At 35.4% G+C, this 25,562-nt stretch overlaps 1 protein-coding gene across 5 annotated transcripts in view; it reads left to right on the top strand.

The window, feature by feature from the left end:
• RYR3 (ryanodine receptor 3) overlaps positions 1-25,562 on the top strand; it is a 282,481-nt gene that overhangs the window by 161,058 nt on the left and 95,861 nt on the right. For 3 of the 5 annotated variants that reach the window (XM_009283662.2, XM_009283663.2, XM_009283661.2), the window contains 11 exons: positions 954-1,068; positions 5,778-5,910; positions 6,904-7,007; positions 10,298-10,433; positions 14,954-15,134; positions 15,597-15,699; positions 16,914-17,034; positions 20,107-20,276; positions 20,953-21,173; positions 22,449-22,539; positions 23,981-24,121. In XM_009283662.2, the coding sequence (XP_009281937.1) occupies positions 954-1,068; positions 5,778-5,910; positions 6,904-7,007; positions 10,298-10,433; positions 14,954-15,134; positions 15,597-15,699; positions 16,914-17,034; positions 20,107-20,276; positions 20,953-21,173; positions 22,449-22,539; positions 23,981-24,121 (1,516 nt within the window). The remainder of the gene's footprint in view (positions 1-953; positions 1,069-5,777; positions 5,911-6,903; positions 7,008-10,297; positions 10,434-14,953; positions 15,135-15,596; positions 15,700-16,913; positions 17,035-20,106; positions 20,277-20,952; positions 21,174-22,448; positions 22,540-23,980; positions 24,122-25,562) is intronic. The other 2 variants (XM_009283665.2, XM_009283664.2) reach the window with 1 other exon arrangement.

Below are 25,562 nucleotides of genomic sequence, written 5' to 3'. Positions count from 1 at the left end.
AATTGCAAGGACTAATCTCTTCAGTTGAATTGAGCAAGTCATGGCAACAACTCATTAGTTAGTATGTGACAGGATTACCTAATTTGTCCCTGTTGCTGAGTTTGTAAAGTTGCTGGGAATTCTAGAAGGGATAAAGGGTAAGTTTTGCCTAAACTCAGCGTGTGTGTAGCCCCCTTCCCAGAGGTGCTGTATTATGAGTCATTCTCCATTCCCAATCTTCTGTATTTCTTTAAAGCAGGCATGATGTCTGTTATTTGCCATTTGTTTTTAACAGGTTGACCTAAGATGTTAGAAATCCCTGGATTCCCTATCAAAACACACAAATTGTGTTCTGGATTGTGTAACCAATACAGCGAATTCTAGAACATGTTGAGACAATAGTGGGCAGAGTGAAAATGTTGAAATATTCTTATTTAAGGGGACTGTATGCCATTTTACATCTTCTGACAGATGGTCTTAATTTTGGAAATATTGATGAAACACATTTAACAGATAACCTTGAATATTAAGTCTATTTATTGTCTTCTACTTTGTCAACTGAGAAAATTAATTGAGGGATGTTACTTCAAAGGCAAGATTAGATTTAGTTTTCTTGATCCCCATTCTCTACTTAACAGAATATATTCTTTTCCACTTAGATAATCACAGAATATATTTTTTCTTTAAACAGAACAGATGGTAAGAGCAATTTAAAGATGAAGAAATGCCATTTCAAAATAATTTAAAAGTTTAGATTCTTATTACATAGTATTCATGAAAATTTGAGGAATGAAAGCATATTGAAATATGAAGCATTTAGTTGTCAGGTGTTTTTGTATTATGCTGAAATCTAAGAATTTAAAATTATGTTACTACAGTGAATGCATATTTCTGAAATCTCTAATAATGTATCCTTGATTTACATTAAAATGGTGTTTCTTAAAAACACATTGTTGCGTTTTCTTCCATTTTAGGGATATAATGAACAACAAGGTGTTTTACCAGCATCCTAACTTAATGAGGGTCTTGGGCATGCATGAGACTGTTATGGATGTGATGGTGAATGTGCTTGGAGGAGATAAATCTCAGGTAATTTCACCGTAATTTTATTGTGTGTTTTGTATTTTGAACCTTTCAAAAAGTATACTAGGATGTTTAAGAAGAAGTATCTGAAGAAAAATCAATCTCCCTCATGTAAGATAGACTTTGCTTGTCCAGATTGAAATATTAATGTTAAAAATAGAACAGTTTTTATAGTACTAGAGGGAGAAGCCCAGCATTCTAGGATTTGATTTTTAAAAAGTGAGTGAGAGGTGGTAGGTGTTTCATTTGTCTTTTAATAGGACTTTAAATTTTTGTTCTTATTTTAAATTAAATATATACATTAGCTGCATTTATGGGAGGTGTAGCTCTGCTAGGAAAATATACCTCTTCACCTTAGATAAAGTGTTATTAGCAATAAACTATAATAAGAGAATAACACCAACTTAATTTTGAACACTCAAATTCAAATACTTGAATTGAGCAATAATTTTCTTGCCGTGTTGTATTTTCCCATTTCTTAGCGTTATGCTTGAATATATATGTGTTAGTTTAAAGGCAGAGTGGCATAAATTTTGAGAAGCCTAACTAGACATTTAGGCTACTGAAGAAAGTCAGAAGTGAAGCAGGCTTATCTTCTTTCTTCTCTTTGCTTATGCCTGATGTTTTTATCCTATTGTCTCCCTCCCAAAAAGAGGGGTCTCCTCTGGTCCCAATACTGCTTATCTTGTTTTCTTTTGCCTGGCCACTCATTCATCTTATGTATTTGGAATGATTTGCAGCCCGTTTTACTACCTTGAGCTTATCTTGTCTCGGCCTGGCAACTTTTCACCACTTGAATGCCTTCCATGTGCAGCTACACCTCTCTTTCTTTGCCTCTTTGGTCACAAAGCTCGTATACTTCTGTAAAATACTTATACATTGTGTCTGGCTATACCATCACAGTGTTACAAAGTATTCACATACTGGTTTTAGTTACTCTGTTTTAATATGCTCACATTTGAGTTCAAGGCAAGCTACAGTTAATTGTAAGACTATTAATACTTTGCTAATTTATAGGTGTCACAACCCTCTGGTTTTGCTACAATGGGTACATATAGTCAAAGGTGACAAAAACAAAAAACAAAAAAAAAACAAAAAACCCAAAACCCAGAACAACAACAACCCCACGGTGCCTTCTAATTCTATTAAATGTTTTCATTACTTCTGTAAAATACTTATACATTGTGTCTGGCTATACCATCACAGTGTTACAAAGTATTCACATACTGGTTTTAGTTACTCTGTTTTAATATGCTCACATTTGAGTTCAAGGCAAGCTACAGTTAATTGTAAGACTATTAATACTTTGCTAATTTATAGGTGTCACAACCCTCTGGTTTTGCTACAATGGGTACATATAGTCAAAGGTGACAAAAACAAAAAACAAAAAAAACCCAAAAAACCCAAAACCCAGAACAACAACAACCCCACGGTGCCTTCTAATTCTATTAAAAATGTTTTCATAGAAAATTTTAGTAACACAGATTGACAAAAATACTTTACAGAAATTACCATGATATCTTTCAAAGGGAATGCAGACCTAGAAAATTACTTGGTAACCTGGTGTTCCAGCATTTAATGTGTCTGGCCACCCAAAATGTCCTATTTTATGTCTCTGTCTTTAAGAAATGCATGGGGAGAGTTAGGTACCTCAGAAGGAATCCAAAACCTCACTTACTGAACTGGAGCTGGCATAGGAGTAGAAATCTTATGAAGAAGTATGGACAAGAAATAGGGTGTGTTTGGAATTTGATCTATTCCAGACTCTGGTGCCTCATTTTCTCCTTAAGTGTGGAAACTTCCAGGTACTCATAATTCAGAACCTATAATTTTCTTATGAAGTCACAGGGCTACAGTCATGTTATGAAATAACACAGCAAGGGTTATTAACAAAGAGTTTTGGACACCATTAGCACAGATTTTAGGTATTGCAGTGGGGAGATTTCGCAGAACAAACCATTGGGCAGGGAACTGTACAGGCAGAGAGGTGTTGCTTTGGAGTTCCAAGCCTGAAGTGTCCTTCATAGGAACTGCAACCTTGCAGGGAGAGAAAGTACTGCTTTTAAAATTATTGTCATCTGCTGTCCTTTGATCTTCTGCTGACATGCTTAACTTCTAATCTGGCAGAGAAGTCTCATTTGAAAGTTTGTTGACCCTAGGTAGAACCACTAGGCTGTAATCTGGAAAAGGTACATGTTTGTGCATGCTGCAGATCTTTCACTCTGCCAGGTAAGGTATTCTGAATAAAAAGGAGTAGGGCCAGAAACAGTGAGCATGCCTTGGCCAGCTATGGTTTTATATATTCATTTGAAATTCTCTGTGGGTTTGTCCAGTGAGTCGCTTATATACAGTTCAAGTATAATGGTGGCATCAGGCACTAGAACACTGCTTTTCCTGCTCTCAGGCAAGTTCTTCACAGCTAGATTGTTCGTATGTTTGCTTTTGTTTTCTCTTTCCAGCTTCATGGACATTTCTTTCTGTTCAGTGTCATAGCTTCAAGAGATGGAATGAGCAACCATGCAGCGTAGTCTCTGGTTTAGGGATTGGGCATTTTCCTAGGTTATGGCAGCAGATGTTTTAAGCTAGATCTCCAGCTTCTTGGATTAGGTGATTTTATCATGAGGCTGTACTGAGACATGTAGTGAGAATGTTATAACTCACACTTCTCTGAAGGAGTGATCAGAAGGTAAAAACTTGTCAGTTCAAACTGAAGAAAATTTATGCCAGGCTTCTTTGCAGCTGTGCTATTAATAAATGAGTTAGAAACAGATGAGTAGATCTATGGAATATGGTGTGGCTGAAGGTATCTCAGTACCTTAGAAGTATTTTGCTAGTACTAGCTAACAAAACCCTGGAAAGATACTTCATTGTTGAAACATATGTCTGAGAAAATACTTGGGCAAGCTTTCAGCATTTCCATCACAGTTAGGTTTTAGTGTGTATCTTAATGCCTAAAATAGTTATTTTAAAGGCTGTGTCTTTAGATCTTACAATTTTGGAATCTTAATTTCATGTTGGTTTCTGGTGTTGGTTGTTCATTCATTTTCTGAGAATCTTGAGCAACACCCTTTTTGGCTCTCAGAATTGAATAATTTTACTTCAAAATTATTTCTTACTGATTGAAAGTTTTAGAATTCCATATTCATATGTATTCCTGTCAATAATGAGGAATTTTGAAAATGACAATTTTTAACAATATTGTTGCTATTGTAATTTTCTAAACAAAGTTGCGTCACACATTCTGTTAAAATCCCTGTAAATTTGGGGGGTGGAAGATTTGTTGAATGTTTTCATGAATGAATGAATGTTTTTCATTTATTTTCATCTGTCCTACATTTAAGAATAGAAATCATATATAATGCTGCTTGTACATAATAGCTCCTTCATGACTGAAATAGACAAATGAGGCACATGTATTAGCACAAAAACTGTGCCGAAGTAAAACTACAGTTAATCAAGTCTCTGGAAGTTAGGAAGTGCACCTGATGTCTTGAAAAGACAGTACATGTCATATAGCTCTTAATTACATAATCACTTTTTTTGCAAGATCATTGTCTCATTAAGTGAAAAGGTTGCACTTCTCAGAAGTTGTATTGTAAAGAAGGCATCATTTATTAGACGGTTATAATAAAGTATGAGCAATATTATTTATAGTTGAAAGGTATGAAGTGAAGGAGGCAGGATATCATAGGAAGAAAAGAAACCCATGATATTGTGATTAAAATGCTCGGATATCACCTTGGATATTATAGAATTTATATATAATATATAGAATATGTTCCTGCTTGTGCCTAAAGGGTGCTAGTCAGAATATTTAAAAAAGAATTCTCCTTGATGGTAATGAATTTTCTCATTAATTTTCTGTGTGTCCTTAGGACATAGATCTGCAACTGAACTTGACACTTTTTTAAAAGTGCTATATAATGGTAAATTTACTAAATCAGATAGAAAAACCTTTAACAAAGCATAAAAATATCTGTCCCATGATTTCTGATCTTGTTCTTTAAGCTCCTTTCAGTAACATGTGAGACCGGCATAACTTGTTCATCTCAGATGTTATGACTAATTGCAACTTGTGAAACATTCTTTCATGAGTGCTACCGATGAAATTATTTTCTTTTCAGAGGAGAAATCCTTGCACATAATGTGCAGCAAGTAAAGGGTTGGGGGGAGGGGGGGTGTTTCTGTTTTTAAAAGCATTGGATAGTTAATGTAATTTAATGTTTTGTTTTATCTTATCAGACCTATGCATTGAACAACATAGGAGTCTTGTAGAAATGTTTTATATGAAGTCTGTACATTCTTATTGTAATATGGAAAGATAAGCTAAGGTTCCTGAATATTCTTTATTCTGCTATGACCTCATATTGGGGGTTGAGCTTGTTATTGTAATGCTGCTAAGACAGAGTTTTTGTATAACTGCATTTGCTAGTCTGCAAATTGCTTTGATGAGAATTATTTCTCCATTTTTTCCCCTTATATGTCCCCTATAGTCCTCTGCAAAATGATTTTTCAACATTTTAAACCTAATGGCCTAATGAATACAAAAGTTAAAAGGAAACACAGGTCCTTTCTTAAGTTAGAAGCAAAGCAACTGTCAGCTGCTTATCACCTTGGTAACTTCACTGTACTTTCCTTGTTAGGAGTGAGGGAAGAAGAATTGGAACAGATTGGTAATTAACATATTTCACTGCTTTGTCAACTTTCTTCTTCAGCAGATCGTTTTTCCTCAGATGGTGGCAAGTTGTTGTCGATTCCTGTGCTACTTCTGTCGAATTAGTCGTCAAAACCAAAAGGCCATGTTTGAGCATCTTAGTTACTTACTGGAAAACAGCAGCGTTGGACTGGGTACGTCATGTAGCTGTAACAGCTAAAAGCAAGACCAGGAGGAACTGTGATATCACAAGACTAGTATCTAATTTGTATAGCAAGTTGAAGCATGTGATGAAGCCTCTCTGAAGCTTAAACCATTTTGTGGTTTCATCTTTTTTTTTTTTTTTCTCCATTTTCCTTTTGTCCTTATATAGAAACAGAATAGTCTAAATCTGTGTTTTTAAATACCTTGAAAAAATTAGGATTAAATCCATAGTTTGGCATTTTTTCCATTCAAAATAGTTGTGACTGGAAATCTAAGATTAAATTAACCCTTTATGGTGCTTGCCTGTTTCATCTGGTTTCATTTCCCTGCCCTCTAACATTTAGACAACTGATGTAAATTTCATATTTTTCCTTTGGAACACTGAATGTATGTTTTTTAATGTGTGTGCATTAGATTTTGTTACACAAGGAAAATTGTCTTGGCTAGATAGATGGCTATATTAATAAGGTATAACAAGGCAAGATAGCGTGTGGTATCGCAGTGCTTTAACTGTTCATGGTGACCATTTTGATGCCTGCATTTGCCCATATTGCATACAGAAAATGGGATAAGACTAAAAGAAAGAAAACATGCATACTGAAGCTTGAAAATGTCTTTTAGCTGAACATAGGCATAAATTAAAATCTTGAATTGATAGGATTGTGCAGAATTACATAGTTAACGTTGCTCTGCTAAAGAAATAGTATAATATTCCTCTGATTCGCTATGTTGTTAATACTGATTTCTTCATCTGCATTTAAAACCAGTGTGGTTGAGTATGTTTATAGATATGGATGTCAAGTCAGAAAAAAATTTCAGCATTTATATTAATATTATTCAAAACAATTAACCATGTTCTTGATTGAAGAACAGCCATACAATATACTATTAATATGTTTATGTTCTAGATTCCATTCCTCCACTGCATGACTGTGATTACCACAAACTGAATTTAATTATTGTATATTAACTTTGCTCTGCAGCGTTTCCTTCAATGAGAGGTTCAACACCACTAGATGTTGCAGCAGCCTCTGTAATGGACAACAATGAGCTTGCACTAGCATTGGAGGAGCCAGATCTCGATAAGGTAAGTGATCACTCTGACCTATTTACCTATTTATTAAATAGTGTATTTGTGCTAGAAGGGAAAAGGGCAAGTTTGATCATAGTATTTTTTGGAGATGATCTCCTCAGAAACACTTGCTCTAGGTATGTGCTGTCTCAAGGTAACATTGACTGAGCAGTATTTTCCCTGATTTTGCTTCACGCTTAGTGGGAATCACAACAAAAGAGACTTATTTCTATCTTTTGCATCCTTTCATAATTGTTATCAGGTAGAAAGGATGACAAGAAAAAAGGTGTGAAACAGGAGAAAGGCATATCAAGAAACATGGTTTGGGGAGGAGCAAATTTGAGAATGAAGAGGAGAATGTGAAGAAAGGAAGCAGGTCTTTTGACTTAAATAAATTGTAGAGATTGATGGGGATGGAGGTAAAAGCTAAGAGAATGGAAGGGCAGGTATTTGAAGAAGGGAAGTTGGAACAGGATATTAAGGGTAGTTGCAGTAGGAAACTGAATCCAGGACTCAGGTCATTGGCAATGGTTAGGAATAAAGGGAAATGTGAGGAGAGGCAGGATGAACTAGAACTGGTGGGTAAAAGGATACAAAAAATGGCATGAAAGTTCTTTGTATATCCAGGAAGAAAAACAGATTAAGAGATGGAAGATGGGTGCACAGTCAGAAGAGGAGGAAAGCAGGGAAAGGAAGTGGTATGTGCTAGCACAGCATTGGGGAACAGAAACCAGAAGGCAGTTTTTAATATAAATGGAGGAGAACAGTTACGCACCTAAAGGACAGCTTAGCACAGGGAAAACCTTTGTGCAGTATGGGAGAATCCTGTGATGAGAGTAGAACCTATTGTGGGGGTGTTTGTGATCAGCATATGCGGGAGAGGAAAAGTTGGGAAATGGAAATAAATGGGCATATGATGGGGATAGCTAGGAGAAGACAGAGACAAGAACATGAATGGGAAGGGTGCGAGAAAGCACAGGAATATACTAATTAGATAAAGGTAGCGTTGAGAACAATTATCAATTCTGTATCACTTGAAAAATTGCTGAGAGTGCACTCTGTCCTGTCACTAATAAAGATATTAAATAGTATTGGCCCCAGTAGCGACCCTTGGGATACACCACTAGTGTCTGGAACACCACCAGTGACTGTCTCCTATTTTCGTGGAAAGTGTTGTAGGGCAAGTCACTTAAACTGAATTTCACTGTTGACCATTAACTGCATGTTCCTCATTTACTGATTGCTTACCTTGGAATACCTGGCACCGTACAAGCGCTGAATGTTCAAACAGTAACAGATATCAGCTGCAACATACAGAGTATTTTATGCTGAAAAATCAGGCTGTATGTGTCTCAGACTGGGCTTCCCAAATTCATCAGTCGTTTTAGCTGTAAGAATGGTAATGTATTGGCTGTGATATATTAACTTTGGTGAGTCAATAACTTTATCTAGTGAAGTATGCGGATGTTATTCAGTAAATAAATCTATACACTAAATAACAAGAAAACATCAAATACTGTATAGCTATCAGTTCGATGAATGTGGCATATATACCCTACTCACAGAATGATACACCATTTCTGTGTGACTAAAGTTTGTACCATAAAGCCTGTGTTCAAAGCAAATAAGTTACACATAGACAACTTAACTTTTGAACTTTTGCCATTGCAAATTTGATCTCTTTTTACTCCAAATGTGTGGAAGGTAGAGGATTGCACAAGAAAAGTATCCCACAGCCTGATGACATACTGTAGTAAACTGAATAGATTAAAATTACGGGGTTTGGTGGTAGCATTATAAAATCTGAAAAGAGATGGGAGAAGAGATTTATTCTACTAGTTTTCTCACATTCTATACGAGCTGCACCGCTAGACTCCTACAAGTGTGTATTCACTCATATGTTCTGAATGAATACTAGAAAACTATTGAGTCCTGTTAGGAATTGCATAATTTTTCCACCGAGTGCACTGAGTAACTTCCTTACTGCATACTGTAATAACCAAATTTTTCACATCAGCTCATTTTTCCTCTGTTGCAGCCTTTTGGAGGCAACTTGTATACTGTATCAGCAGAGGTATAATTCTTCTTCCTGAATTCATAACTAGTTTCTCTCTTAGGGCATTAGATAATGACTAAATATGATCTCATGGATGGTGGAATTGCTACAGGGCACTTCAGCAAAATAATGTATCTCCCTTTTCCAAATAGAAAACCCTATCTCCCTTTTGCCACCCGTTTTTGGCTTCCTTCCATTGTAAGAAATGATAATTTGCATCTCTTTTTACAGGTTCAGGAAAGGTTCTTGATGTTCATTAAGGGCATTAGATAATGACTAAATATGATCTCATGGATGGTGGAATTGCTACAGGGCACTTCAGCAAAATAATGTATCTCCCTTTTCCAAATAGAAAACCCTATCTCCCTTTTGCCACCCGTTTTTGGCTTCCTTCCATTGTAAGAAATGATAATTTGCATCTCTTTTTACAGGTTCAGGAAAGGTTCTTGATGTTCATTACCTATTTCAAAATATAATTAAGTACTATAATCATGTTCATATGTTGTGTATTTTAAATAAAAACAAAAATCACGTTTGTGCAGTTATCTGCAAATTTCCTTTTAAATGATTGAGAAATCATTTTGTACGTATTTCAGACATTCAGTTTACTATAATTAATTAAATTTGTCATCATTTCTCAAAGATTTCTCTTAGTTAAAGATATTCCTCTTGATAAGAAATGCTGTGTTAGGAATTTACATATTACCAAAATTTTTAATCTTTCTGGTTTCAGGCTCTTAAAACTGTTCACTGGTATTTATCAGTCTTCTGAAAAATGTAGTTGTTTGCCTATCTATTAAAATTGGAATTACAGTAAATAAACTTTTGATGTAATATTTATTTTGCTGTTGTAACAAATTAGCCATACGTGGTTATTGAAGTGATTTTTGAAGTTGTTAAATAGTATTTTAACTGTTGTTTATGTACTGTAAAAAAAAATCTGAATTCCACAATATTTTATTCTACTTTTCACATTCCACATTTGTTCATGTTTTTGTATTGTTGTGTCATCATATATTTAGGTAACTTCAGAAATAAGAGTGCTTGTCTTTTTCATCATCATCATCAAAAGCAAGAACTAGAAACTAAGACTGATGTAATAATGAGCTATGTTGGTAGTTTCTCAGGTGAAATGCCTAGTATATAAAAACCTTGTTATTAAAAAAAAGACTATGTTCATTTTTTTTCATACTTATTTTTAGAAATTTATTTCTAAACACTTGAATAAATGACTGCTTCTGTATTGTAGGTTGTTACCTACCTGGCGGGTTGTGGCCTGCAGAGTTGTCCAGTATTGCTGGCTAAAGGATATCCAGACATTGGATGGAATCCAATAGAGGGTGAACGTTACCTGTCATTCTTAAGATTTGCAGTTTTTGTTAACAGTAAGTGTAATTTCTTGGCATCCAAATTCCATCAAAATGTTTCCTTAAAATTACTTTTCTAATCATAAAAATGTGCTAATGAATGAACAGAGGTTAATGAATACTGTTCTTATTACAAATACAAGATTATTGGTATATGTTGCTTATTGTAATTTTTTGAATCTTCATAGTTAGTTGCATTTTTTCCTTACTCTTTTTGCAACTTGCATAATTTAATAGAGTAACCTGTTAAGGTAGCAAATGATGTTAGGAATTCTTTCAGTAAGTAAACTGTGATATTTACATATACCACATATGCTGGTTATAAACATAACCAGTAAGCACTGATTTTCAACCTTTCTTGGCCACTATACAAGGGGGAGATTTAGACGTTTGTAATTAAACCATCTTGCATTACAAAAAGCAAATTTCCAATAGGTCACATGTTTGCATAGTTCTGAGGAATCAGTGTTTGTAAAGTACCCTGACTGTGTACCTTAAATCTGATGTCTTAAACAAAGAAAAAAACTTCTCCTTTGATAACTATCTTATACTTGCTTCTGTGGGCAATTTCTTTTCAAATTTATGAAACAAATATGCTAAAATCAGATTTAGATTATCTGAATGCCACTAAACAAAAAGCATCCTCCAGTTTATGTGGATTTTTTTAATCAAACTAGTAATTTAGATTAGAGATTAGATGAGACCAAAAGATTTGTCTCTTCACCACCTATCTGGTCTGCCAATGTGGAAAGTGTTTTAAAGGACAGCTAGGGACAACCAGAAGGGAAATAATTTTAAACAGTCTAATTTTTCGATTTTGGCTGTTCTATTCGCATACTATTGGTCTGAAATTAGCAAATAATACCTGAAACAGAAACAATAAACATATTTACTGTTCAGTTCAGTAAACATACCTGAAGTATGTTCATTAGTTGATAAGCCTGTAGCTATTGAGAGAGCTGCTAAACTAACTTAACAAACTGCTATGATATAAGAAATGTAGAACAAGTAGTCATTGAGTTAATAAAGTGTGTGGTTTTCATTGTTGATTTTATAAATAAATGTTAACAGTACTCTGTATAACTAGATGAAGATAACTTTGATCTTATTTGTGATAGTTTATTTTGTATTAAGAGTAAACTTTGCAGGATGGACTGCTAGTCAGTAGAATTAAGTTTTCGTTTCAAGTGTTTCAGCTGCTTTTTTTCTGAAAAACAGTTATGGTTGGTGTTTTGAGCCTTCTCATTATGACAATTTTGGAAACAGCACTTTTGAAAATCAGATTACTAATTTCTCTGTGTTATCTGCTTGAGAGGACAATTACAAATATAAATTAGTAAAATATTTGGGTTGTTGAGATAAAAGCAACAAACACACACTTGTAAACACATGAATGAATTTTGATTCTGGCCAATGAATTCTTGGAATAAGCAAAACTTTCTCCAAACAAAATTCTTCATTAACTTGGCCTGTGAGGTAAATCAGAGCAGGCTGCAAGATATTAAAGCTATTTTCAGCAGTTTGGTATCCCAACAGAAGGGGTATGGAAAAGAAATATCTATACAGAGAAGGTCAGAATAAGATTCTAGTGGTGAAATGCAGTGTACAAGAAATTGTAAATTGAAAATGTAGACTAATTAATTCTTGATAAACTTTTATTGGCTTCTGTAGAGCAACATTAAAGATTAATTTGACTACCTGCAAGGGGCTTTTGTTGATATGTGCTTCCTTTTACTCTAAATCGCACTCCTCACAAAGCTATCACTGGTGTGTCGAAAACTGCCTGAATTAAGATAAACTTTTAACATTTAGATCTAAACTGTATTGGAAATGAGCCACTCAAAACAATATTGGTAGTGCTTTTATTAAACTAAAAATTAATTACATTTTATAATATTATTTGTATTTGCTATTTGATTCTGTCATATGGATTCAAACAGACCCTTATAATTTTATTTTTAAGGTGGTTTTGTATTTCTCTTCTCAAAAAACACACGAAACATGCAAGGATTCAGGAGCATCTGGTAACTGTAGCTGAATGTTGTGCATGTTTTGATGATCATTTGTATATCTATAGAGAGGTATGTAGTGAATTTTTTTGAGATTAGATTTTACTTAGTTCATTATTTTAAAAATCTTCCCTTAGAAGTTTTTAACCACATGAAACTAAAGTTGTTGACTTTAAGATTTAAAATCCTGCTTTTTCCCTGTAGTATGAAAACAAGGTGAGTGGAAAGGAGAAAGAAAGAAAGAAAGAAAGAAAGAAAGAAAGAAAGAAAGAAAGAAAGAAAGAAAGAAAGAAAGAAAGAAAGAAAGAAAAAAAAAGACAGAATCAGAGCAAAGTCAGTAATTAGGGTATAGAATCATAGAATCACAGAATCATTTAGGTTGGAAAAGACCCTTAAGATCGAGTCCAACTATAAATCTACCCCTGCCAAGTCCACCACTATCTACAGTCTTTTAAATACCTTCAGGGATGGTGATTCAACCACTTCCCTGGGCAGCCTGTTCCAGTGCTTGACAACCCTTTCAGTGAAGAAATTTTACCTAATATCCAATCTAAACATCCCCTGGTGCAACCTGAGGCTGTTTCCTCTCATCTTATGTTCCATATCAAGATCATACTGGTGTTTTAAGTGGGAAAAATACAAGACTGACATGTTTAAAGTGTTTAGCTGCTCCTTCTAGAGCCAGTCAGTCCCAGTTATCTCACCTACCGCTGCCTTCCATTGATTCTGACTCCTGGGAGCACCACTGCTGCTCTCAGCTAAACGAGAGTTTCTAATCCTACTTTTTTGGTGGCTGCTAAAGCTGCAACATTCAGTTTAATATAAAATTATTTATGTTTCTGTACTGGTTTAGTATTGTAGCTTGCATATAAAATATAGATACTGATGATCCAAGCTACTGGCATCACAAGTTCAGTGGCTGTGAACTGTTTCTTTTCCTGTAATTTGTTTTCTTCCTACATGTCCCATTAATTTCATATCCTCCTACAGATTATCAGTATTCTTATAAGGTAGCCACTGTGAATTTCTAAACAGTTGCATTTAACCATAAGCTGAGCTTTTGACCCAATTATTATTCCTATCATGCTTCCACGTGCCACTAACTGCAGTCCATGAAGCAGTTAGTTACATACAAAGAGTTCATTTATGTGAAGGTTCCTTTTCCTAATGACTTTTATTCAGCAAGCATCTAGATCACAACCTGTCTGCCTGTACGGAATTTATACAAGAGTTAAACCCACTCTTTTCCCTTTTCAAATATACATACATTTTTCCACAAAAAGCCGTTATAAATGGGATTGTTTCAGGCAAGCCATGACCTTTAGAACTGAATTTAATGTGAATTTTGTATATAGAAAAGATGAAGTATTCAATTTCAGGCTTTAAATCACAAGCAGAAAACTTAACGAATATTTAAATATGCAGTGGAAAGAATCAGGAGATTTTACTCTAGGTATATTTAACATAAAATACAATTTGTTATTCTTTAGTCATACTGAGAAGATTAAACTCTGAGATGAGTTTTGCTCTGATGAAGTACTAAGGACATAATGTTAAGCAACACTCTTTGCTTCAGTTGGCCCATTAAAAATCAAATAACTCTCACGCCCATTAGTAGGTCTGGATGGGATGGAGTTAACTTTCTTCATAGCAACCTGTATAGTGCTGTGCTTTTCATTTATGGCTAAAACAGTGTTGATAACATACCAATGTTTTGACTATGGCTGAGCAGTTCTTGTGCAGCACTTTCTCATTTTTTTTCCCACTCTGCCCCTTCCCCTCCTTCCCCAGCCCCAGTGAGTAGGTTCAGGGTGGGCAAGAGGTTAGGAGGGGACACAGCTGGGACAGCTGACCCAGACTGACCAAAGGGATACTCCATACCATGACGTTGTGCTCAGCAATAAAAGTTCAGGGAAAGGAGGAGGAAGAGGGGGACGTTCGTGGTTATGGCACTTGTCTTCCCAAACAACCATCACGCGTGCTGAGGCCCTGCTTTCTAGGAACTGGCTAAACATCTGCCTGGGAAGCAGTTAATGAATTTGTCTTTTTGCTTTACTTGCATGCATAGCTTTTGCTTTCTCTACTAGACAGTCATTATCTTGATCCATGAGTCATCACACCTTCCTTCTATTTTCTCACTGTCCCGCAGGAGAGGGGGGAGAGTGAGAGGCTGGGGGGGTTGGCTGCAGTCAAAACTTCCTTCCTGCCCTCCCCAATAGCAGATATCTTGCCTCTTGGGACTATTAGCCTTTATACCAGAGAAAGTAGTCTTTGCCATAAAAAGCAAATTAACCTTCTAAAGTGAACCTTTCTAGCTTGAGCGTAGTAAAACTTTGTAAGGCAAGTCTACACTGTCACTTTTAAACCTCGATATATTTTTGATAAAGAACATCCAATGCTGCCAGTGTGATACATTTTTGTTTTCAAAAATAAGATGAGGATTTGTTTTATATTTTGTAGAATTTAGGGGAAAATGTGGTTGTCTTCTGACTTCAGGACAAAGTCTGTATAGTGCTTTTTGGTCCTCAGGTGAAAGTGTTGAGGAAAATGCAAGTGTTGTTGTCAAGCTCCTTATTCGACGGCCAGAGTGCTTCGGACCAGACCTAAGGGGAGAAGGAGGAAATGGTTTGCTGGCAGCTATGCAGGAAGCTATCAGGATCTCAGAGAATCCTACACGTGACCTTCCCTCCCAGGCATATAAAAGAGAAGGGTAAGTAGATGTGAATGTTTTTTTGGCAAATGATGATTTAATAGCTGGTTTAATCATGCTTGCGATTTGTGGATAACAGGCCCTGTTGTGTAAGGCATTATACAAACATAGAGCATTAGAGATTCGCACCCACAAGCAGTTGTCATATAGAATTCATAAAGCATGAGCTAGATAAAAGTGGAATAAGAGTTACAGAAGAGAAGAATCCTGAAGGACAAAGCAATGGAGAAGGCTCTTGTGGAATGAAGCTAAAGTAAAGTGAAAGAGGAAGATAGAATGCTCATGTGAAGTCAGTTATTACTGTTCAATTGCATGCTTACTCTAGAGATAAAACCCCTGTAATCCGGAGCCAGAGGAAATTAGTATATCTGATTAATAGTCTCTGGATCATGGATCTAGCTCCAGAGAGGAGCTATAAACTTACATTAGCAAAAATGCTCACTGGTATTGTTTACCTTTTAGTGATGATGATGCTGAGGAGGACATTGTGCACATGGGCAATGCAATCATGTCATTTTACTCAGCTCTCATAGATTTACTTGGACGCTGTGCACCAGAAATGCATGTAAGTTCATTTTGTCACTTGCTCAGAAAATATAGGAGATTTGTAAACAGAACTGTACATGTCTAACTAAACTGTTCTCTATGCAAAGGCTTCTTCCCTTCAGAAGGTGGACTTTATTGCATTTCTCACTGTATCTAGACAGATGTATTCCCTGCAAGCTCTTTATAAAGAATCATGGTCTTTTGATTCCTTATGCTTTTTTATTTATCTAAAAATTTGAGAATTTTTATATGACTATGGAATCAAAGCAAAGGTGAACTACTAGTGTTGCACATTTATACTACCAATGAAATTTCTGAAACTGCCCCTTTACTGTTCTCTAGAAAGCCATAAAAATAATTTTCATAAGAAGGTGATACAGAGCTGCTTTTGTGTGCACTGATGAAATATGGTATCTACACCACATGAATACATGGCAAAATATGTAAAATAACTGTTTTGACTGTAATTCCTGTAACAGCCACATGCAAGACTTGGTTTTAGTTAGACTGACTTTTGCTTGTCAGTATTTAAAATTCTTTAGTAGCATAAATCCGAAAAACAATATGTATCTCAGTACAACAAGAAGCAAGAAATTTGGCTTGTAGCCTCCCTGCTTACTATTACCAAAGCTATTAACTTTGTTAGCTATAAAGCTGTATGTAGCTGTCTGTTGCCAGAAATAGTAGTTTCATGTTAAGAAAATTACTGGAAGAGATTTTCAGAGACACAGGTTGTGAATACCTAATTTCTGCTAGAAGTTGAAATTAATTGGTCACTTCATTGCTGTTCATGCCTTTTGAAATTTTTACTCTATAGAAATAATAGGAAAATGAGTAGATACATCAGACAGGTTTGCATCTGTTCATAGTATAAAGAGGCAAGCTCAAAACTTGGCACTGTAGGTTCTGTAAGTAACATGAGTCTTTCAGAAATTTTCAGGTTCATTGCTTTATCTGATTGGCTTAGGAATCTTATCCATGTGGGGTTTTTTTGTGTTATTGGGAATTTATAATATTGTGAAATTATTGATATGATATCAAAATTAGGACAGATTCAAAAGTAGGATCAGCTGAAAATCAGCAACTCCATTAGAGTGCTGGGGTAAATTGAACTTCTGTGCATCTTTTTCCAGTGTCTCCAGAAAAAAATCATATTAATATCAGTATTTTGAGGAAATTTTTCTTATGTCCCTCAGTACTAAATTTCTTAATTGATAAACTTTTTTCTAACAGCTTATTCAAAGTGGAAAAGGGGAAGCTATTCGAATCAGGTCAATCCTTCGATCTCTAGTGCCAACTGAAGATTTGGTTGGGATTATAAGTATACCACTAAAGCTGTCAACAGTTAACAAAGGTAACTTCATTACTTTTGCTAGACCAGTTCATCTTTTCATAAAAATCTTTTGGCACATAAGCCTTCAGTTTTGTTAGAGTTGAGTACAGGCAGAGAACTGTTCTTCAGATTTGAATTAGATATGTATCAATTAGAGCTGCTCCAGTAGAACAGATACTTACTCCTGTGGAGCAGAGAATGTAAGAACATAAGAAATACTTTACAGGATCACACTAATGGGCCATCCACCCCAGTACTTTGTCTCCAGCAGTGGCTGTAGAGATGCTATCTCTGTAGATAGAATGTTTAAGCTTGGACTCAGTCCCTTTGTACTTCCACATCATCCAGTCATTTGCTTAGAAAGATTAGAGCGTACCTCCCTGCCCATTAATATCTGTTTCTGGACCTGGTGTCCAAGAACGTATCTAATCCCTTTGGAACAATGTCTGTACCCACAAACTCCTGTGGCAATAAGTTCCAGAACTTCACTATTTGCTACATAAAGAAGCATTTTAAGCATCTCTTTTTTTTTTTTTTTAAACTTATACTCTACTAATTTTAATTAACACCCTTGAATTGCAGTATTTTGGGATTTGGTGTATAGCAGTTCTTCATTCACCTTGTCAGCTACATTAATCATTCTCTAAATCTCAGTTATATCCTCAGTCCTCATTTTGCCAAATTGAAGAATCTCAACTTAGTTTCTTATCATAAGATAACTGCTCCATTGCCTGAATCATTTTAGTTGCCCTTTTGTGTACCTTCACCATCTCTATTCTGCAGTTCTGAAATATGGAAAACAGCTGTGGGATGTACAAAAGACATGAGCAGGTTGTACTGATAATGTGGGCACACAATTGTTTGGTTTATGTATTAATTTTCTATTTTATGTAACAGCAAAATGATGCCCTCTCTCATATTCTGAATACCCCTTTCTGATGGTGCCCAATATCTTGTTGACTTATTTGGTCGCTGCTATACATTGAGCTGATGGTTTCACAGAATTTCAGTGATGACCTCAGGATCTCTTTGTAATGTCAGTTCCAAGCTCAGCATCATGTAGGCATGTCTTTTTTTTCTGCAGATGCATTAGCTTAGAGTTGTCTGCATTGAAGTGCAGCTGTCTCTACTTTGCCCACTCGGTTTTGTTAATGATTTAACCATACAGAAGAATTCAGTGTTGTATACAGACTTTTAGGCTCCTTTGCTTCCTTCTCCAGGTCACTGATGACTCAGTATAGAGTTTGTCCTTGCTTGATTAAAGTGTTGTACAAGCACATTGCATTTTAATTGCCTTTCCTGTTTCTTGGAACTGTGCTTTTTATTTCTTCCCTGGCCTTTTCAGAGGAAGTGAAAATCAGGCACAATCTTTTTGGGATTGTCCTGATCTGAAGAATGTGCTCCTCCACACCATTGTCTTTTCCCTAAATTCTAGGTATAATGTTCTACTCTGACTTCTAATGTTTAGTCCTAGAAGCCTGTTTTCTTTTTTATTAAGGTGCAGGCTATTTCTGTACTTGTTCATCTTGTCCCAAAAGAATTCCCCCTTTTATAATCAATCTAACTAAATCCCTCTTCTCTACACCACTATCTCACCCGTCCTTTCAGACTCGAGATCTCTGCCTGCCTCCCACAAGGTCCTCCCATAAGGTATAGACAATTTATCATGGAATCCTCTTACACATCATGAAGCCACCCAGTTTAGTGCCTAATACTGCAGTCTCCCACTTCCACTACCTGCTTCTTCATATCCTTGGAGATCCTGTCTACCATAGGAGAATCCTATGTACAATGGGACATAGTGACATAGGGTGGAGGAGTGGTTCTTCTCTTCAGAGATTAGATCCTTCCTTCCCAGGTAGATACGGTCCTTCCTCAAGACTTATGTTCTCCTTAGTACCTCAAGGGTTGCCACTGTGGACTTGAGGCTATGCTGCTGTGTTGCTGTAGGACCTATCTGTTTCTGTTACTACTCTGATTCATCCATTCTCACCTCTGGGGAATGAGACTACTCTCTGAAGAGCCAAACATTGTGTACTGTGTGTACACATAGAAAACCTAAACCCAGGGCATGGCATGGACCTGCTGCTCTCTCTGCATCAAACTGTGTAGCTCCCTATCTGTACCTGCATCCCTACCTCTCATTGAGGTTGAAATTGATTTTTTGTCAGTGGAACTAACAGCCTTCTTAACACTACCTGTTAAAGGGAAGTCAGTGAAGACTCTTGAGTTTTCACCCTCTTCACTCTGGAACTCAAAAATAATTCAAAATTGGAGTTCAGAGTGCAGAGGTGCATTGATGATGGTGTTCTTGCTTGTTATGCGACTGTTGATTCTTTCCTAGAAGCGGTCAACATGGTTATCCAGGGTGGATTTATTTCCACAAAATAACTTCCAAGATAACCGTACAAACTGAAATTTTCTACAAAACATAAACTCAATAGAGGATGAGGTTTTTATGGCATATGATCTCCATGTTTACCATTTGTTTCTCCATGTTTCATGGGCTATAAACTACCAGTCTGTCATTTTCTTCTAGGGCAAAATAACTTTATCCTCCTTCCCCTCCTTCTTTTGTCCTTTCGGTTTCACAAGAATTGTCTGTTCCCCTTTACAGTCAGAGATGGTTTATCTGATACACAGTTAACTTCTGTGTTATTATTGTCTTCCCCTTGGATTCCATGTTCTTTCTAGTCTAGTTTACATGAGACAAAAATTAAAATTCTTAACCTTCTTTGACTTCACAGTTACTATATATTTTTAATATTTGCAGTAATATTTTTCTATTTACCGTATTTCTTTAAATTTACCGTATAAACACCCTCCATAATAGTAATAAAACAGGTAGAATACTTTGCTGTTCATTCTTAAGTTTTAAGAGTGAAAGATTAATAAATTATAAAATAATAGGTTTTTTGAAATAATAAAAACTTAGTATTCTTTTTCAGCATACAAGAAAACTGAACAAGAATATAATTTTCATTGAACATGTAATTTTACACATTAAATGTAATTATAGTGTCTTTCATTGTCTTGGTGTTTCTTGTTTTATCAGTTATCTGCTATTAAAAATTGCATTATATATTTGTGTAGATGGCACAGTAAATGAGCCAGACATGTCTGCAAATTTCTGTCCTGATCATAAAGCACCCATGGTACTCTTCTTGGACCGTGTCTATGGTATTAAGGACCAAAGCTTCCTCCTTCACCTACTGGAAGTTGGATTTTTACCAGATTTAAGAGCCTCTGCCTCTTTGGATACAGTAAGTATTTCGCTATGGAGTTTAGATGCAGTGGCTGGATATAGCGGCTCTGTAAGTGTAAGAAACGGAACTTCAAGTCAAAACAGCTTTTAAAAAGGAAAAAGGTAGTATAGGCTCGCTATAAACACAAACAGTAATAATTCAGTTACTATTAATTTACAGAGCTTAAGTCTGATCATAAGCATTCGGTACCACCTCATGACGCAACAGTGTAATGTAGTTTAAAAACTTTTCATACAGGCTTACATTAATTATACAGTAAGTACATTGGATATACTGTAATAGACCTAATGATTACTTTTATTTCATGTGTGCTTCCAAGAATTACACTGAAAATCCATATATGTGTAGGTATAAATAAATTCAATGAGATGAAAAGTGCTATTGAATGCTTCATGGTTTTTGTTAACCTGTTTAAAGAAAGAAGCTGCATATTCCTTTTTTGCTCCTATTGGTTCAGAGTACAGTGGGGTAAGAGATAGGAGATAAGTAGATGACTTGGATTTTCTCAAGTTCAAAAAAATAGTTTTTGTCCTCATGTGTATAGTGGGAATATCATGTTAGCACCCAGCCTCTAAGGGGACTTCAGTTGTATTTCATTATTATATTTTATAGACTTCATATTTAGTAACCTTTATTCTATATGATACTAACAATCATTTACTACTTCGTACAGGTTTCTCTAAGTACCACAGAGGCAGCACTCGCACTAAATAGATATATTTGCTTAGCTGTGTTTCCATTACTCAAAAGATGTGCTCCCCTCTTTTCTGGAACAGAGCATCACGCCTCTCTGGTTGACTCCATGCTTCACACAATATATAGGTTATCCAAGGGACGTTCCCTTACAAAAGCACAAAGAGACACTATTGAAGAATGCCTGCTTGCTATTTGCCAGTATGTATGATACCTGTGTACAAATTGATTTCTTTTCTGCAGTATGTGTATTTTAATAATTTCTTTCTTTGTGCATAATGTAGAACTGAGATTATTTTATTCTTGCATGAAATAAATGACCAGAGTGTATGATAGGATTTTTTTTTTCCTAAGAGAAAATAGATTTGATTTTTCCGTTATGGGTACTGCATTATACAAGCTGTCATGTTGATATGAGCTTTATGGTGATAAAAGATAAATTCTGATTATTTGTAAAAACAAAACCCCAGCAATTACCAAAAATGGTCTGGCAAGTCTGACAGTGAGCATGTGTTGGGGATTTAAGGGATCGACGTGTTTGTATTTTTGATTGTTGTTTGAAGAACCTTGGCCATAGTTTAAAAAAAAAAAAAAAAGAAGAAAAAGAAAAACTACCCCCACTCTCCAAATCCTAAAACTGATCCTAAAACTGAACCGAGCACTGAAGTTATATCAGGAATTGAAATGTAGATTTGCCAACGGAATCATAATTCTTGATCTTTGTCATAAACTGTAGTGCTACTTGTCTGTGCAGTGGACTGTGAAATTAGTAATGCATTTGCAGTTTGTGCATAGAGCTGGACCCCTGTCAAAAAGAGGATATAGTAGAAATGGAAAAGATTCAGAAAAGCCTAACAAGAGGGATCAACATAAGAAATAATTTCACTCCTTTGGAACAGCGTAGTAGACCAGGAATCTTCAGCCTGAAAATGTGATGACTGAGGGGGAGATATGAAAGGAGCATTTTTACATTGATTTTGAGTCTATAGATCACTGAAATTAAATAGCTAGAAAAGAAATGCTGGGTAATTTATGCAGTCTTCCAGTGGAGATTTATTTCTTACAGGAATAATCATAATGTATTTCCCAGATCAGTTTCAGTTAGGAGTGTTTTGTTCCCTTTTAGTGTCATATCAGAAACTGTTCTGTTAGGATAATCTTCTGTTTCTTTTGCTTAGATTATCCCCTCTGTGTATTCTGAAAAAAATCCAGCACCCTTCCCTCTGCTGTCATATGGCACGATCATACATGTTGTCTATTCACTTAAGAGAGTCCAGAAGTAGCACATCTTTCTGTGTTATATTCTTCTATATGTAGATGAGGCATAGTGAGATTCCTTAAGCACCTACCATGGGTTTTTCAAAACACTTCTAATGAGTGATTTGAATTTTAATATGCAAATTGATTTCAATTTTTATTTCATTTTCACTGGACTGTATGAATTTTACTAAGAACTTATATTTTTTTAACTTACAGCCACTTACGTCCCTCTATGCTGCAACAGCTGTTGAGAAGGCTAGTTTTTGATGTGCCGCTACTCAATGAATACTGTAAAATGCCTCTCAAGGTAAATGCTTTACTTTCTATACGTGCATTCAGCATAAAACTTACTTCACAATGATCTGTTATCATCATGTTTTTAAAAACAGAATGGGGCAGGGTGAAGCAATGTGAAATGACTTCTGAATTGAAAATAATGTTATTGTTTTATAAAGCTTTTTGAACTGAATATAATGATTAAAGGTTTTGTGAAATCTTGCCTAATGCAAACAGTATATAGTAAGTTGTTTATGCGATTTTGTTCAGCGAACTGTTGACTTTTTCACTGCTTCAGCAAAAGAGTATTTGAAAGTATCAAATTAAATGTTAGCGTTACCTTGATATTTCTTCTTCTGCTATATGAACTATAATAACTCTTGGTAGGATTCGTAGTCCAGGAATAAATTTTGAGTGAAGTCAACAGAGAATAGGATACAGGGAACAGAATTCACCTTTTAGTTTTGAGCAATCTTTAACTGAAGTCTTATCCATCTTCTTGTTCTGTTAATAGAGAATTACAATTGTGAGATGATAAATAACTTTTATCTAGAATTTTTCTGTTGGGTTTGCCTCCTGTTCCTGTTGGAGTAAAAGGGCCTGATCTTAGGTCTGCAGGTCTTTTTATGGCAGAATTGAAATTCTGTCATAGTCTAAAGCAGAGCTGCCAGATTCACAGACATATTCTGGAGCATCAGTAATTTTGGAGCAAAAGTATGGCAAAGAGGGAGTGTTTGATTTGGGTTTTTTTGTTATTATTTTCCCTTCCTAAACAAAATTGCAGGAAAAATTAAAATGTCAAGATTCTAGTCTGATGCTAAAAGAAATTTTAGAATTTCCCAGGGGGTAGGAATTTTTAGTTCTAAAGAAGAAATCAGTAGAAATTTGAAACGATGTGGAAAGTGCACCATATATGCTAGCTCTTTAACTGGTATGTTACAGATTGTCTGTATAATAGTTCTTTCCATAGGTTTTTCCAGAGATGAGCAGGCATGGCTAAAGGGGTGTACTGCAGGTGGTTTTTTGCAATGTTTTGAATAATACTAAGACCATCAACTACAAATGACAGAAGTAAAATCAATTTGAATTTGTAAAACTTTTTACCAGAATCTATCATGTCCTGTTTTATACCCATTTCATTGTCTCTATTTTTATCCTGTGAGCTAATCTGTACTCAAATGGTGACAATCCTGAAATTTTGTAATTTTGCTACTCACTGTCATTACTGAGAATCCCACAGCAGCAGTTGGGGATAATAAAGTCTTTATACTTTCACAGCATGGGCTTTACTGCTCTCCCAAAAAGAAAAAAAGACCATTTTTATGAGCCATTAGAAATTAAGAGACAGAAATAAATAATAATACTCATGTAACTGTTTAAACAGATACTGGCAATTCAGACTTCACTAACCAGTATGTTATTTTGTTAAATACTAATGTTTTACGTGCATTTTTATTTTCTTGAAAATCTAGCTTCTGACAAATCACTATGAACAGTGCTGGAAATATTATTGTCTGCCTTCAGGAATGGGAAGCTATGGAATTGCAGCAGAAGAAGAATTACATTTAACTGAAAAACTTTTCTGGGGAATATTTGATTCCTTGTCTCATAAGGTAACGACTGCAATTCACATTACAGTATGGGATGTCTATGAAAGCATTACAATGATAATTTGCCATGCCAAGTGGAGAAAGTTCCTATTTTAACAATTCTTTCACCTAATATAGGAGATATGGCAATGAATGCTTTTAATGAAGTAACTTTCTAATGAAAAATTGAATGCTGAATCTTGAAAGATTCTCTCTAAACTAATGAAATGTCAAATCTTTGTCTTGATATACCCATATAGCCTTACACTAGTAATGAGGCAGATTGCTTGCTGCACTAAAAAGTCAATGTTGTCTCCTCTCCTATCTCAGCTCTCCTAAACTTTTAAAAATACTTTTTAATGATATAAAATTAATTTTAAGAAATGTGTGTATATGCTTGTCAAATTGTTGGTGTATGCACAGTAAATTTACATTGTCTGTTTTCAAACATACACGTATTTTGTTAGTTTTCTGGTTATTGCCCAGCTTAAGAAATATGATGCAACATTCTTAGAAAGTAACATTTTTCCATTTTCTTGTTCCAAAGTGTGATCTTGGGATTTTTTCACTTACTCATTTTTTCTCCGAGTAAGAAAAAGTTACATTTATGATAGGACAAATGCCTTACTGAGTAAATATTTTTTGTACTTAGATTGGGCTCAAAAATCAGGTTCTCACTATGAACAACAATGAATTTTTTCATTGCATCTCACTGAATTTATGTTCCAGTTCTAATCAACAGATTTAGATGATTCCTTCTCCAGGCATTCTGATTTATAGTATGGAAATGAACATGGTCTCTGCATTATTCTAAAATGTCTTTTTAAGCCTTATTTGTATTTGATTTTAGTGACATTTATGTCTCTCTTACTGCTGTCACAAGTGCAAAGAGTGTCAGGACGGCCTGACACAATGAAATGTTTCCAATTAGTGTGTCTTAGCTTTTTACAGATAAATGAAGATGATATATTTCTGCCAATATTGGTGGCCCCCTATAATAGCATTTTCATTTTTCTGTAAATGTTTGTTAGTCCAATGAAAAGAGAGTTGTGTAAATCTGCTGAGCTACAGTATTCTCCATCGTTTTGTTTTGTACTGAGATATTTACAGGTTTGGTATTTTCATGGCTTCCAGCTGTTTAGTGGAAGCAATTTACTCTGTGATCTCACTGCTTTTGTTGGTGCCATACACACTAAAGAATGTTTCAACAAAACTAGTGGAAGTTAAAGCCTCAAAGTTTTAGGCATTCCGCTCGCTGTGATATAAACATATAATTTTATCAGCAAGTATTTTCAATGAGCCTTAAAATCGTTCTTCATAGAATCATAGAATCATTAAGGTTGGAAAAGACCTCTAAGATCATCAAGTCCAACCGTCAACCCAACACCACCATGCCCACTAAACCATGTCCCTAAGTGCCTCATCTACACGTCTTTTAAATACCTCCAGGGATGGGGACTCAACC

The sequence above is a fragment of the Aptenodytes forsteri genome, unplaced genomic scaffold, assembly GCF_000699145.1.
Source record: "Aptenodytes forsteri isolate BGI_AS27 unplaced genomic scaffold, ASM69914v1 Scaffold342, whole genome shotgun sequence".
Lineage (NCBI taxonomy): Eukaryota > Metazoa > Chordata > Aves > Sphenisciformes > Spheniscidae > Aptenodytes > Aptenodytes forsteri.
This window is presented reverse-complemented; position numbering and strand designations above follow the sequence as displayed.